The 14032-nt window shown below is 35.6% G+C and overlaps 1 protein-coding gene across 4 annotated transcripts in view; it reads right to left on the reverse strand.

Moving 5' to 3' along the window:
• The window catches only part of LOC106058138 (calcitonin gene-related peptide type 1 receptor-like), a 194744-nt gene that overhangs the window by 24805 nt on the left and 155907 nt on the right, over positions 1 to 14032 (reverse strand). For all 4 annotated transcript variants that reach the window (XM_056026565.1, XM_056026550.1, XM_056026572.1 and 1 more), the window contains exons 4-5: positions 8324 to 8440; positions 7003 to 7100 (exon numbers count right to left, since the gene is read on the reverse strand). In XM_056026565.1, the coding sequence (XP_055882540.1) occupies positions 7003 to 7100; positions 8324 to 8440 (215 nt within the window). The remainder of the gene's footprint in view (positions 1 to 7002; positions 7101 to 8323; positions 8441 to 14032) is intronic.

Raw genomic sequence — 14032 nt, forward strand, 5'->3', positions numbered from 1 at the left:
TCTAGCCCTCTGAGTGGGGGGGGGGGGGCGGTCCTATTTTTATGGAGAATCATAGTTTGTAAACAAAATTAGTTGAGTCGCCCCACTCCTATTCTTTAATGCCAAATGCAATCTTTAGCAGAAATTATTAAAGGAGCGAGGATTAATCGTTTTCACTCTACCGCTCTCTCATTTCCAGACAAAGTTTATGTAATTTCACATGAATTTATCATAATTATTTTTAAAAAGTTAGAATTCAAACGAAATTTTTAGTATAAGAGTCATGATTGAGAAGTTCTAAACTCAAATAATGTGAAACATAGTCGCCTTTTCCCAAACTTTACTCAATCTGAAATTTTTCTAGTTAAATAAATTTGGGACTATAATTCACAATTTATACTTTAATTTTATTGAATATTATTTATCGAATAATTCTTTTTTTCGGCGGCGATCCTCAAAGCCAAATCTAAATATGTGGGGTATCATATCTTCTCAAAGGAATAAATCGGTTTTATTTGCAATGTATTAAGGGCCTATAAATTCATATTAGAATATTTTTCAAGTACAACATTATTCGAAAGGTCCTTTTTTAATAGTATGAAAAATGAGCTTTAGGTCAGGAGAATGCGTTTCTTCTGTGAAGTATGCAAGAAAAGGTTTTTGGCGTCGGAACCCCACTTATGAATAATGAGCTGCAGTTGTCAGGAGAATGCGTTTCTGCAGTGAAGAAAACGCTTTTGACGAACTCCATTGATAAATAATGAGCTGTATATGTCAGGAGAATGCGTTTCTGCAGTGAAGCATGCAAGAAAACGCTTTTGGCGTCGGGGCTTCGCCCCGAATTCTTTTTATGAATAATGAGCTCTGTATGTCAGGAGAATTCGTTTCTGCATTGAAGAATGCAAAAAATACGCTTTTGGCGACGGGGCTTCGCCCCGAACTCCATTGATAAATAATGAGCTGTAGATGTCAGGAGAATGCGTTTCTGCATTGAAGAATGCAAGAAAACGCTTTTGGCGTCGGGGCTTCGCCCCGAATTCTTTTTTGAATAATGAGCTGTATATGTCAGGAGAATGCGTTTCTTTAGTGAAAAAAGCAAGTAAACGCTTTTGGCGTCGGGGCTTCGCCCCGAATTCTTTTTATGAATAATGAGCTGTAGATGTCAGGAGAATGCGTTTCTGCATTGAAGAATGAAAGAAAACGCTTTTGGCGTCGGGGCTTCGCCCCGAATTCTTTTTTGAATAATGAGCTGTATATGTCAGGAGAATGCGTTTCTTTAGTGAAAAAAGCAAGTAAACGCTTTTGGCGTCGGGGCTTCGCCCCGAATTCTTTTTATGAATAATGAGCTCTATATGTCAGGAGAATGCGTTTCTGCATTGAAGAATGCAAAAAATACGCTTTTGGCGACGGGGCTTCGCCCCGAACTCCATTGATAAATAATGAGCTGTAGATGTCAGGAGAATGCGTTTCTGCATTGAAGAATGAAAGTAAACGCTTTTGGCGTCGGGGCTTCGCCCCGAATTCTTTTTTGAATAATGAGCTGTATATGTCAGGAGAATGCGTTTCTTCAGTGAAAAAAGCAAGAAAACGCTTTTGGCGTCGGAGCTTTGCCCCTAGCGCTGCCCCAGTTGTTTTGTTTTTCGCCGAAGGTTGAGAAAGGCTGCGCTTTTTTTCTCATATATATATATATATATATATATATATATATATATTATATATATATATATATATATATATATATATATATATATATATATATATATATATATATATATATATATATATGCTGTACGCACGTTTATACATAGGGTTAGGGTTTACTGGGCGTTAGGGTTAGGGTTTGGAAAAAAATCGCCCCCCCCACTCCAAAGTTCTGGATCCGCTAGTGCACTCAACACTTTAGACACATCTACCCAAACCAAACGTATACACTCAACACTTTAGACACATCTACCCAAACCAAACGTATACACTCAACACTTTAGACACATCTACCCAAACCAAGCGCAGCAAACTTCCATTATTTTAAACAGTCTCTTAAGTAACTAGAGGCGCAGTGGCTGAGCGGTAAATCCCTTGGCTTACGAACCGAGGCTCCCGGGTTCGAATCCAGGTGATGACTGGGATTTTAATTTCGGGATCTTTGGGCGCCTCTGAGTCCATCCAGCTCTAATGGATACCTGACATTAGTTGGGGAAAAGTAAAGGCGGTTGGTCGCTGTGCTGGCTACACGACACTCTTTGTTCACCATAGGCAAAAGAAACAGATGACCTTTACATCATCTGCCCTATAGACCACATGGTCTAAATGGGGAACTTTTTAGTTTTTTTATGTTTCGGCATCTACACACACATTTAGACATATAATAACGCCTATTTAGTGATAATAAATGTATGTTGACAAAATTCTCACAATTTTTTTTACAATGGAGCAATTAACTTTTTTTTTTCATTCTTTCCCTTTATTCTTTCTCTCTCCCTTTCTGTCTTTTTGTTTTAGCACTTCTAAATCCACTACACTACCGTGCATGGTATCATGTTGCAGATCGCATAGTCCCAGCCTGGCTAAAGTGCTTTCAACCCTCCCTCCCCCAGAACAAAATGTTACAAGTGTAAGTGGGAAGACTGGCCAGAACATAGCTATCGAAAAACTGTTGATAATAGCGGGCAAGAGCCATTTTGTGTCAAGGGTAGATTACTAATGATCCATCTGAAGCATAGACTTGGTCATATAATATGCATAGAATTGTGTTGTTACCGCCTATACTATGTGCTTACAACTTCGATAGGCCTAATTTATTATTGTAAATATTCACATAAATAGCTCGACCATAAATAAACGCTAAACGCGGATGCCATGAAGATATAATGCAATGTTTCTCATATTGCGGTGTGCACCTTCTTTCAGTGAACAAAACATGCCCCCCAACAAGATGTCTTGCTGAAAGTGAGGGTGATCTTACGGCAATCTACTGACTCACAGGTCTCCCTCATTCCCAGCCTGCCCCACTCCATCTTTATTTATCTTTATAAGACATGCGCACTTGCTACTATGTAACTATAATGCGTCGTAGTTCTGACTGCTCAAACTCCCAAAGTAAAGAAACAAGACATTGATAGTTCTACATCTTTCCTTTACAGAAAGACTGGAAATGTTTTCTTTCTTCTATTGTTATAGTTTACCAAATTATAAAACATAAAAAACTTACTTAATAAAGAACCCAGCGGTTTAATTTTTGATAACTAGAGCTATAGGGGGGCCTATAAACTATATTTTTAGGCTGGCCTCTGAACTTTGTAATTAACTTCAATTAGGTCTAATTGGTAATTAGTTGAATACGTTCTTTCAGGGACTATAATTAGAATGGCTTTCATATATAACGTTAAAATTTCTGATCGAATTATTGGATCTGAGTCTAGATCTGTTCAACTAATTGCAAGGTCAATTGATCCACTAGTTGGTCCAGACGACCGGATAGCGGGAGGAGAGCTGCGTGTCTCGAGTAAAGCGGTGGACAGGTTTGTTGTCTCAAGATAGCCAGCCAATTAGTTTCATTATCAGGGGAAAAGCAGATGCGGTCAGTGTCCAAGTTTACGACATAGGCGGCACTTTCAATCAAGAGATATTCGACTATTCCCCATAGTTTATAGGAGATGGGTTGTTTGCTTCTACTATCTATCTATCTATCTATCTATCTATCTATCTATCTATCTATCTATCTATCTATCTATCTATCTATCTATCTATCTATCTATCTGTCTGTCTGTCTATCTATCTATCTATCTATCTATCTATCTATCTATCTATCTATCTGTCTGTCTGTCTGTCTATCTGTCTGTCTGTCTGTCTGTCTGTCTGTACGTCTGTCTGTCTGTCTGTCTATCTATCTATCTGTCTGTCTGTCTGTCTGTCTGTCTGTCTGTCTGTCTGTCTGTCTGTCTATCTATCTATCTATCTATCTATCTATCTATCTATCTATCTATCTATCTATCTATCTATCTGTCTGTCTGTCTGTCTATCTATATCTATCAGACCATTTCTGATCTCCTTCGTTCATCTTTCTTATCTTATAATTTTGACTGACTGTAGAATCTAAATGATGATGACCTCTACATACAATTGACTATTCATAGAAGGACAATCTTGTAACAGAGGTTCTACCCAGAAATTGAGCGACCACATCATATATCTGTACATTGATCATGGCAAACAATGGCATTCGTAGGTAAACATCTATTTTTCTTGTAACACGCTTATTGTATTAATCCGAGTTTATAAGATTATTTATCTGTTAGCAGCTATGTATACATGCGCCAAGCTGTAAAGCTTAAAGATTGCAGTGTAATGTTGATGTAATATTGTGTTTATTATCAAGAAAGCTATCCAAAATTCACAACATGAAGAACTTCTTGGTGAGCTGTGAACTCATGACATTTATGCTCACAAATGCTCGGAGTTATTTGTTTCCGGTCACGTGATATGATCTCATAGCGTCACACGAGTGGACAAGAGAAACAAATACTTGTGCATTAAAGCGGACTTCTCAAATCGGATCAAGTACGTGCGAAACATAACGTTAAACTTTAAAAGAGAAAGGGGGCGGGCGATATTTCAAGGAATGAAACAGTATCTAGCCACATCAACATTGTCAATAGCGTGTCATTGATACTGTCGATATGTTGGGGCATTCGCAAACCGTTTTATGCTTTATCTGACGCTCAAGATTGTTTGCTTCTTGTCTTGCAACATATCAACAAATTGACGGTGAGACTTTGGGTTACAAACAGCGCGGCACCTGAGTCAGATTTGGGAAAACTACAACAGGCACAATTTCTGTAAAATCATTATCATTATACGATTCTACCTGCGGGCCGCTAAGAACTTGAATCGATGTTTCCTAATAGAGGCATACAATAAGGTTAAATTATTCATAAGGTATGCAATTGTGTATTTCTATTTTACAAGGTCCGTTTCTCATATTTGTTAGTAATGTCATGAAATTGTAAAAAAAAACATTTTATTCCATAACATGAAATCTGGATGTATTGGAGATTTTCATACATGGTGGGAAAACTATAAATAGCTAGATTTTTTGTAAATCCGGTTTCAAAATAAAGGAAGTGTGGGTAAGCTTTGTTTTTTTAAAAGGTTTATTGTAAGTCGCAAGGGAGAAACATATATTATTTTAAGATTTTCCAAAATAGGTAACTTGCTATAAATAGGTTGCTAGTCCACTCGCCCCGCCCTTTGGTAAGCAATATAAGAAAAAAAGCTCGAAAAAATACAAACTAAGCAAAACAAAAAAAAACCAACATAAAATAAATTAAATTGCGGCTAAGTGGTAAAGTGCTTGGCTTCTGAACCGAGAGATCTCGGGTTCCAGTTTCGGTGAAGTCTAACATTTTGGGATTTTTACTGTGATGGGTAGCTAACATTAGTTAGGAAAGGTCAAGGCTACCTCGTTAACCGTAGGCCATAGATATAGATGATATTTACATCTGTCATATAGACAGAAAGCTCAATATGGGTACTTCACTTTTTTCACATGTGAGTATAATATGCTTTGTATCTGCTAATATAAAATACCGCTATTTTTCTATTTCTGTTGTGGTAATCTCAATTTGACTAATTAAAGATGCTAAGAAAGGCAGAAAAAAAAAATAGAAAAAGAAAAACTCAGATGACGCTAATGTTGTTGATTACGTGTGTCATGTCCTGTGCTAGATTTGATTATCCCTCGTTGTGATGACGTAGACCATCAATATGAGGAACTGATAACAATTGGTGGCCTAATGAAGACAGAGATGAAGATGAGGGCCATGATGACAGTGAACGAGAGGTAAGGGGAGAGAAACCAAAGATAAAGGGAGAGTAACAAACACCACATGAACAAAATTCGCTCTGCCTTGGTGGTCATGACAGAGTGTACATGCTGAGGAGGACTGGGGAAATGAGAGGGGTGAGTTGGGTAAGCGGGGCGGAGGGGTGGGGGGATTTGATGGGCTTATAATGTAAGTGCCAGGGGTAGCGTTTCTGTGAGGCCGACTAATCTGTTTAGACGAAATTGTATCCGGCCACATGGGCATGACGGGAAGGCATTGTTTCTGTTCTTTACTTCTACGCGTGGCATGGAAACACCAAAGCGTGTAGATTTTTTATGACGTCACACGCAACTAGAAGAAATGGTTTCTATAACAACTGAATCTAATCTGTTTATGCTGCCCCTTTTTCTAAGTTCCACGCACCCGACCTTTGCACTTTTCGATGGCCATATGCAGTACATAGAATGAAAAAAATGCTCGTCAATAGATTTTACAAACCAAATGTATCCCTTACAATGAGATGTACACTTACAGAAGAGGAAGATCCAGTTGACACTTTCTAATCAATAAAATACAGTAGGACAGATAAAGAAGAGAAAGCGATAAGGATAATGTAGAAGCGATATTATTATGGAACCTAGAGAACATGAAAAGAGGAGGATTATGAGCTATTATGGAAACACCTAGGCTTTACATGACAATATCATTAGATGGAAAGATCACTGTTACTAATTCAATATTAAAACGAATCTATTTTGTGTTACAAGTGTTTGAGATGAGAATTTTTTTTTATGTGGTACTAAAATGATTTGATGTTTAGTAAAATACATAGCTTATCTATACACTATCTTGTACACCGGATTCACCAAGGACCACGTTTATATTTTTTAAAACTCTAATTAAAACATTCTCTTCATTTCTTGACATTCTCTTTTATCTTATCGTTTTAAAACTATAATTAACTTGTTCAATCTTGACAGATCATGTCACTAGTTTGGTTGCTCTCAGATCCTCATCTGATGATGTTTCCACTTTTTGGTTTAAAAATGCGCAATTTATGCACGTGTTACAATCGGTTACAAATTAATAGGACAGTACAGAAAAAGATAATATACATATATAAATGTTTTCAATTAAATGAACAACATTAGACAAAACTAACATGTCCTAAGAAATAACTTAAGCAGAGGCGATGACTCACTGTGAGGTGGGCACATCTGAGATAGTTGGTCCACGTTCTATTGGATAGCGGGTTGATAAACCAGTTGCCATTTTCATCACACATCTTTGTGGCCATCTCTGCGGACATAAACACGTATGTCGTTAGAACAGTCTAAACCTGAGAAGCCATTTTAAACAAATACTAAGCTCCGCCAATTTGTATGGTAGGCTTATTGAGCCGTAATGCTATTCTCACATAACCGCAAATGTTTACCCTGCCAGTAGGCATTGATGTACGAAACAAAGGCTCTTGAGAACTGTATCCTCTATTGCCAGATTAGCGTAAATAAATAAATGTAGCGTGAATTATACTTTGGAAACAAATGTGATTGTACAAATATTGTTTAATAACGTCTTTGATGTTTGCTAAATTGGAGAGAATCCAAGTGGCTGGAAAATTAGTGTATGCATGGGAGGATACTCCAGTGTCATAGTCACAGTAAATACTGTTCAGCGTGTTTGTAAGAGTTCAAAGAAAGAAAATATGCTTAGCAGTTAAATTGCGAATGTGTTTTTATTGATTCTAATGACCATAGCTACTGCCAAGAGGTACATGACGGGCTGACGGATGACTCTATAACAAATTAGCTGATCAACCATCTGCTTCTTGAATAAAAAAAAAGAAGAAAAAAAAAGATAATACCCCCTTTATACATCTTAGATAGAGCGATCACGTTATTCTTAATAACTAATCATTGCTAGATTCTAAAAAAACAAAAGCCGCCCCACCCCCTTTCCGCGCGGGGAAAAAAATACTGTTTTCTGCGAATGTATAAGCCTATATACCTTTATAATATTCTAATGCTAGGCCTATAGATCTAGACTTAGAAGACGATGCGCAAAATGTTCCTGAACATGAATTGATTCAACTCTTCAATGAATACGGAAACAGCCAAAGACATAGAGTCTGTTCGAAAAAAGTATTTTTTTTTAGACTTTGAACAATTATAATGGTCATACTAGAGTTTTCCCAGTGTGGCTACGAGCTAGTAATTCTTTTCCCAACTATATGCATTAACTGTTAATTTTCTAGAAAAATCCACCCATGAGTTTCTAGGTTTTGTCCACTCCAAATGTGTGAGTTGACCAGAGGTATTTTAATGAATCATTGAAACGTTAGGTACGCAATGGTGAAATTGATGTTTTAAATGGTGGAAAGCATGTAACTCAAAAATTAGCTTACAAGAACACTAGATCTTGGTTTCATTTTCCCACCTAGCCCAACCCCTACGTATATAGTACTCATCACCCCACTTCTGATCAGCTTCTTCTCCAAGTAACGTGATCACTAGGTCACTTACCGTGTTTGTTAAGCAGTGGCTGAAAATCAGCTGGACAAGGAGCTGAGGCCACTGTCCCTGCCAGTGTATAGTCCCAACATAACCAATCGTCAAACATTGCTGGACAGTAGAGTCGACCTGAGGAGGATCAGAGATCACCATTCATCTCCATCTATCTATCTATCTATCTATCTATATATATATATATATATATATATATATATATATATTTATATATATATATATATTTATATATATAGAGAGAGATTAGGGGTGCACCGGATAGTACTTTTTGATATCCGGCCGGAGCCGGATATAACCGGATAGTACAATTCGGCCGGAGCCGGAGCCGGATACCTACATGACTCAAACAGCTCGTTTTACTGAAGTTTTCGCAAATCTTCTATATAACATACCTATATTCATATTTTGTTATTTACTTTCTTACTTTAAACTCTATCACTGATTGATAAATTAAAATGAACAGCATTTTTTTTTTACAGATATGCTTATCATAAACTAATCTTTGTAACATGAGATGGTGTGTGCGTATGTATTGTAAAGTAGAATGTGGGATAACTCATGCAGAATATATAAACATATATGTAACTAATGTAAATCTTTCAAAGGTAAAGTTCACTCTTGGTTTTATAGCGTAAATCTTTCTTAAGTACAATCTAAGTTGTATAGTGGGTAGATGTTTGTGTTCATGTATTTGACACCATCAATTTGTCATTAGGCTCGTGTTTTAAAGGCCACAAACCGCTTCTGGTTTGTATCTAATACAGATAATGGCTTAGTAAATATCTTAAGTACAGCAAATTTGCAGCCGTATGCTGGCCATTAAATTTTGTACAATGCAAAACATAGCTGCTTCGGTCAAATGACTCATTCAACCAATGGGCAGTTAAACCAAAATATGATTCGGTGGTATTATCAGCTGTCCAAGTGACCGTTGAGAAAACGATGCTTTTAGCATCGGATAGCATTTCACGAAGCTTTGAGGAAATATTGTCGTAGATATCTGGAATAACACGTTCTGTAAAATATTTGCGACTAGGCACAGTGTATCTTTTCTCCAGTACTTTTAAAAGTCAAATAAATCCAGACTTCTCAACTACTTGGTAAGGTTCCATGTCAGTTGCAATCATCTTTGCTATGGCCAAGTGAATGCGTTTAGCATTATCACTATTAATATCCCACAATTTAGCTTTGTCTAAGACCTCTTTAATCCCTGGTTGCTGCTTGTGTGTGAGGCTTGACGAATCACTGGAGCTCGTAGACGTACTGGCACAGGCAGTGATATTACTTGATGCTGATTTCAATGCAGTCATTTCGTTGAATAAGTCTGGGTGTTTCGAGCGTAGATGACTAATCATAGTGGTGGTTGAGAAGTCTTTAGGTTTGCTTGGTTTACCACGTGACATTACTATTTTACAAGCATTGCAAACTGCTTTAGAGTTGTCCATTGTTTTGACATTAAAGTAACGCCATATAAGTGATGACTTTTTATCAGCCATTATTATTACTATTTAATTTACTAAATGCCCTTGCAAGCCACTTTTATACCCGTGGCTTGTCTAACAAAATACTTGTAGGGGTGTGTCTTGTAGTTCAGCGCTCTAATTTACATTTCTCTTCAAGTAAACAAACTTAGTGTCATCATCTAGTGACCTCTAGACAGTGTCAATATGTCTTAACAATTTGGTTTGTGGACCAGACCCTTGATTGAAAACCTATCTCATAATAAACAAACAAACATGTTAACTAACTTACTCAAAGGTCAAGACAAGTTGAAAAAAGTGCCAGCCATTGCTGCTCTGTATGTAAAGCGCATTTATGATGTAAAGTTTCATCTCTATTTATATTAAGTTATTAACACGCCTTGTCTTTATAATAAACGAAGTTTGGTGCATATTCATAATGGCTCTATTTTTAAGCACATTATTTTGTTTTCATATAAGCATTAATACATTCTATAACAGACAGTAATGGAACGAGGTTCACTTTATGCATATTAAATAGGTGCATTTTTTACTATCCGGTTTACTATCCGGTAGTGATATCCGACCGGAGCCGAATAGCACCGGATAGTAAAAAATGCCGGATATTCGGCAGAAGCCGGAGCCGGAGGGACTATCCGGTGCACCCCTAATATAGATAGATAGATAGATATTTATATTTATATATCAAGGAGTTGCTTTTTTTTTTGGGTTCTTTGGGACAAAAATATGCTAATGTATCCAATTGAAATACAGCAATTTTCGTTTGTCTTCGTTTTTCTTCCGGACAGGAAATTTAAAATTAATTAAGACCTGATCATTTTACATTATGCAACCCATGCAATGTATTCTCTATTTTACTAGCAACTTCATTAGAAAGTCTAAATTTGTTTTCTTTTTTTTAGCGGCCCCCGTAAGGGGAAAAAGCCGCTATTAGGTTTGTGCAAAATGTCCGTCTGTCCGTCTGTCCGTCTGTCCGTCTGTCACACTCAGATCTCGAAAACTAGAAGAGATATGAAAAATATTATTTCATCATTAAATCCGGCTTGAAAAGTTTAGGTGCAACGGCTACTTTTGGTTTTCTAAAAGCAAACCGTTTAATTTATAAAATTAATTATGCAAGCGAATTTTTCATAAAAATACACCAATTCTAAAACAATTACGTAAATGTAAGGGAGGCAATGTTACAATATGCTAACAAAGATGGACAGTTTTTGTGTATTTTCAGTATCACTAAGTCAAATATATTTTTAAAATGTACAGGAAATGTTTACAACAAATACAAATAATAGTTAAAGATGTTTTTTCTGGTCAACTAGCTGCTAAAATTAAAAGAAAACATTTCTGTTTGTTTATAAAGGCTAATAATGCACTTTGTATGTAAATATCACGCACATTTTTTTAAATGGACTTTTTATGCAGCGATTTTCGTGCAGTAGCGTAACGTCGCAACATGATCAGGTGCTAAACCAATTCCTTAAACTTTTTTTAAAAATCAGATTTTATTTATTTTTTGTTTAGTGCCCCCATCCGAATATAAGAAGCTTATTTTTGTGCGTTTTGTCTGTTGGTCGGTCTGTCCGTCACGATTAGATTTAAAAAACTAGAACTCTAAAAGCTATTGAAAATCTGATTTACCCTTTAATGTTCCTCCCATAACATCTCAATAGTTTTAAGTATCTAAAATTGATTGTTCCGGATTTTTTTGTGCAAAACTAATCAACGCCAACAAATGTTTGTTTGCTCTTCTAACTTATATTACATTCAATTTCCATGCTTAAACGTTGCAAAAACACATTATCAATTATATGTTGTTCCGTTTTTTATGTAAATAGCATATTAATGCTAAATCATAATCTCTATACTGACTTATATTTCATTAAGTGTAAAAATGTTCCGGATATTGTTTTATAAAACATGAATTATGCCTAATGATTGTTTGAAATCGCATAAGGCTTTTAAAAAAAGTAATTTACTAGAATTGATTACTGAAAATTACTTTTTAGACATTTAATTTTCTTGTAAAACATAACATAGAAGTTTTGTAATCGATAAAGAAAGTTCCGGATTTTGTTTCTTACAAATCGTCGCCAGAAATTTCCGAATTTATTTAAAAATCTACTAACGCCAAATAATTGTTTCAACTCCCTCTTCTAATTAGTAAACAAATAATCTTCTCATTTACGAAATAATGTTTTTACGGATTTTTATGAAAAATATTTTAACTCACTACTCTCTTACAGTACATTTAACTTTCTACCTAAAACATTAAAAAACTAATTATCGTTAATATTATGTTCCGATTTTTAAGGAAAACAGAATCCAAACACCAAAGTAAGGTATGAAAATCTCTCCACGTGGCTGTAGTACATCTAATTTTTATACGAGACCATCCAAAAAATTTAATTAACGGTATTACATTTATCTGAAATTCGGAACAATCTATTATATAAACTTTTCAATTGTGTTCATACCTAAAAATTATTGCGATGTTTTGAAACGTAAAATAAAGGTTAATCAATTTTTAATAACTTTTAGTTGTTTTTTTTATATCAAGATAACGGACAGACCGACTGACAGACAAAACGCAAAAACAATGTGGCTTTGATCCTTTTTAAATAATATCTATTAGAACTCAGTGCACCAATGTCTATGAACCCTCGTTAAATATCTCGTGTAAATAAAGACATTTTTTTTTATGGTACCGGTACTAGCCTATTGTGAGGTAATGGAATTTTTTTTCTTTGACGTCATATGAATGGACTCTTTAAATGTAATGTTAAAAGAACGCACTCGGTGCACCAATGTCTATTAACCCTCGAAAAAATTGCTTGTATTAATGAAAACATATTTTAGTCTAACTAAGCCGTGTGACGTAGTGTTTTTTTTTCCTTTGACGTCACATGGAATGAATTCTTTAATGAAATGCTAAAAGAACGCACTCGGTGCACCAATGTCTATGAACACTCGAGAAATGGCTCGTGTTGATAAAGGTGATTTTTAGTCTAGCTAGGCCGTGTGACGTAGTGTTTTTTTTCCTTTGACGTCATGTGGAATGAATTCTTTAAATGAAATGCTTAAAGAACGCACTCGGTGCACCAAAGTCTATGAACACTCGATAAATGGCTCTTATAGATGAAGGCGATTTTTAGTCTAGCTAGGCCGTGTGACGTAGTGTTTTTTTTTCCCTCTGACGTTATATGGAATTAATTCTTCAAATGAAATGAAAAAAGAACTCGGTATAGTAATGTTTATTAAGCCTCGTTATGTGACTCGCGTTTAAAAAAGGAATGATATCTTGATTTAGATCTAATCTAGATTTTTTAAACTAGATCTAGATTTTTATTACAGTATATCTAGATCTGGATTTATATTCTTATTAAAATTATTTTAGTGTCTAGATCTAGAATTTCTAGATCTAGTTTAGACTAAAATAGACTAGATTAAGATGTAGAATTTCAATTTCTAAACTTAAAGTGTAAAAAAAAAGTGTAGATTTTCATTTCCAAACGTTTTGATCAATATTGTAATGTTTTAATATACTAAAACTAATCTACTATTTTTTTATTAAATTTAAATTTAAATTTACGGCAAATGAATCTTTGAAACATTATTACTTTTGACCATCGGATGGCTGCCTGGTCGTGCGGTTTGCGCGCTGGACTGTCCTTCAGATTTATGGATGGCCCAGGGTTCAAACCCTGCCCGCTCCCATCCCCCGTCGTCCTGCGGGAGGTTTGGACTAGGAAGTAATTATCTTCAACTCTGAAGGAACATCCGAAACGTGTAAAACATTTTACATCAAAATTAAATCACCTCTTGAATATTATTTGCGAATATGCAGATCCGACAGGGATCCGACTTCGACGGGGGCCGCCTCTGAGTTTGTGTAACACAAACTCTCTTTGTAATCTTGTTTACTTTTTAGTTTTCATATCGCAATAATGGTGATGCAGCTGACTGTAGTTTGCTAAGGTAAGATGTTTGATTTCAATACCAGAACATAATGTTTGTAAGAGCAACCTATTTGTTTTGGTTGTGTAAATATTCATAATGTTTGGAGTCGAATTAGAATTCAAATTCTCGTCAGTTTTAATCGGAATCATGAACAGGTAAAAACAAATACACACAAGGTAAATAAAGTTTTGTTTTCATTTATGTAAGCACAACTTTCTATAGAATACAAATATACAAAGTAAAAAAAAAGTATTATGTGGACAAAAGATAT

Source organism: Biomphalaria glabrata, chromosome 1 (genome assembly GCF_947242115.1).
Source record: "Biomphalaria glabrata chromosome 1, xgBioGlab47.1, whole genome shotgun sequence".
Taxonomy (NCBI): Eukaryota; Metazoa; Mollusca; class Gastropoda; family Planorbidae; genus Biomphalaria; species Biomphalaria glabrata.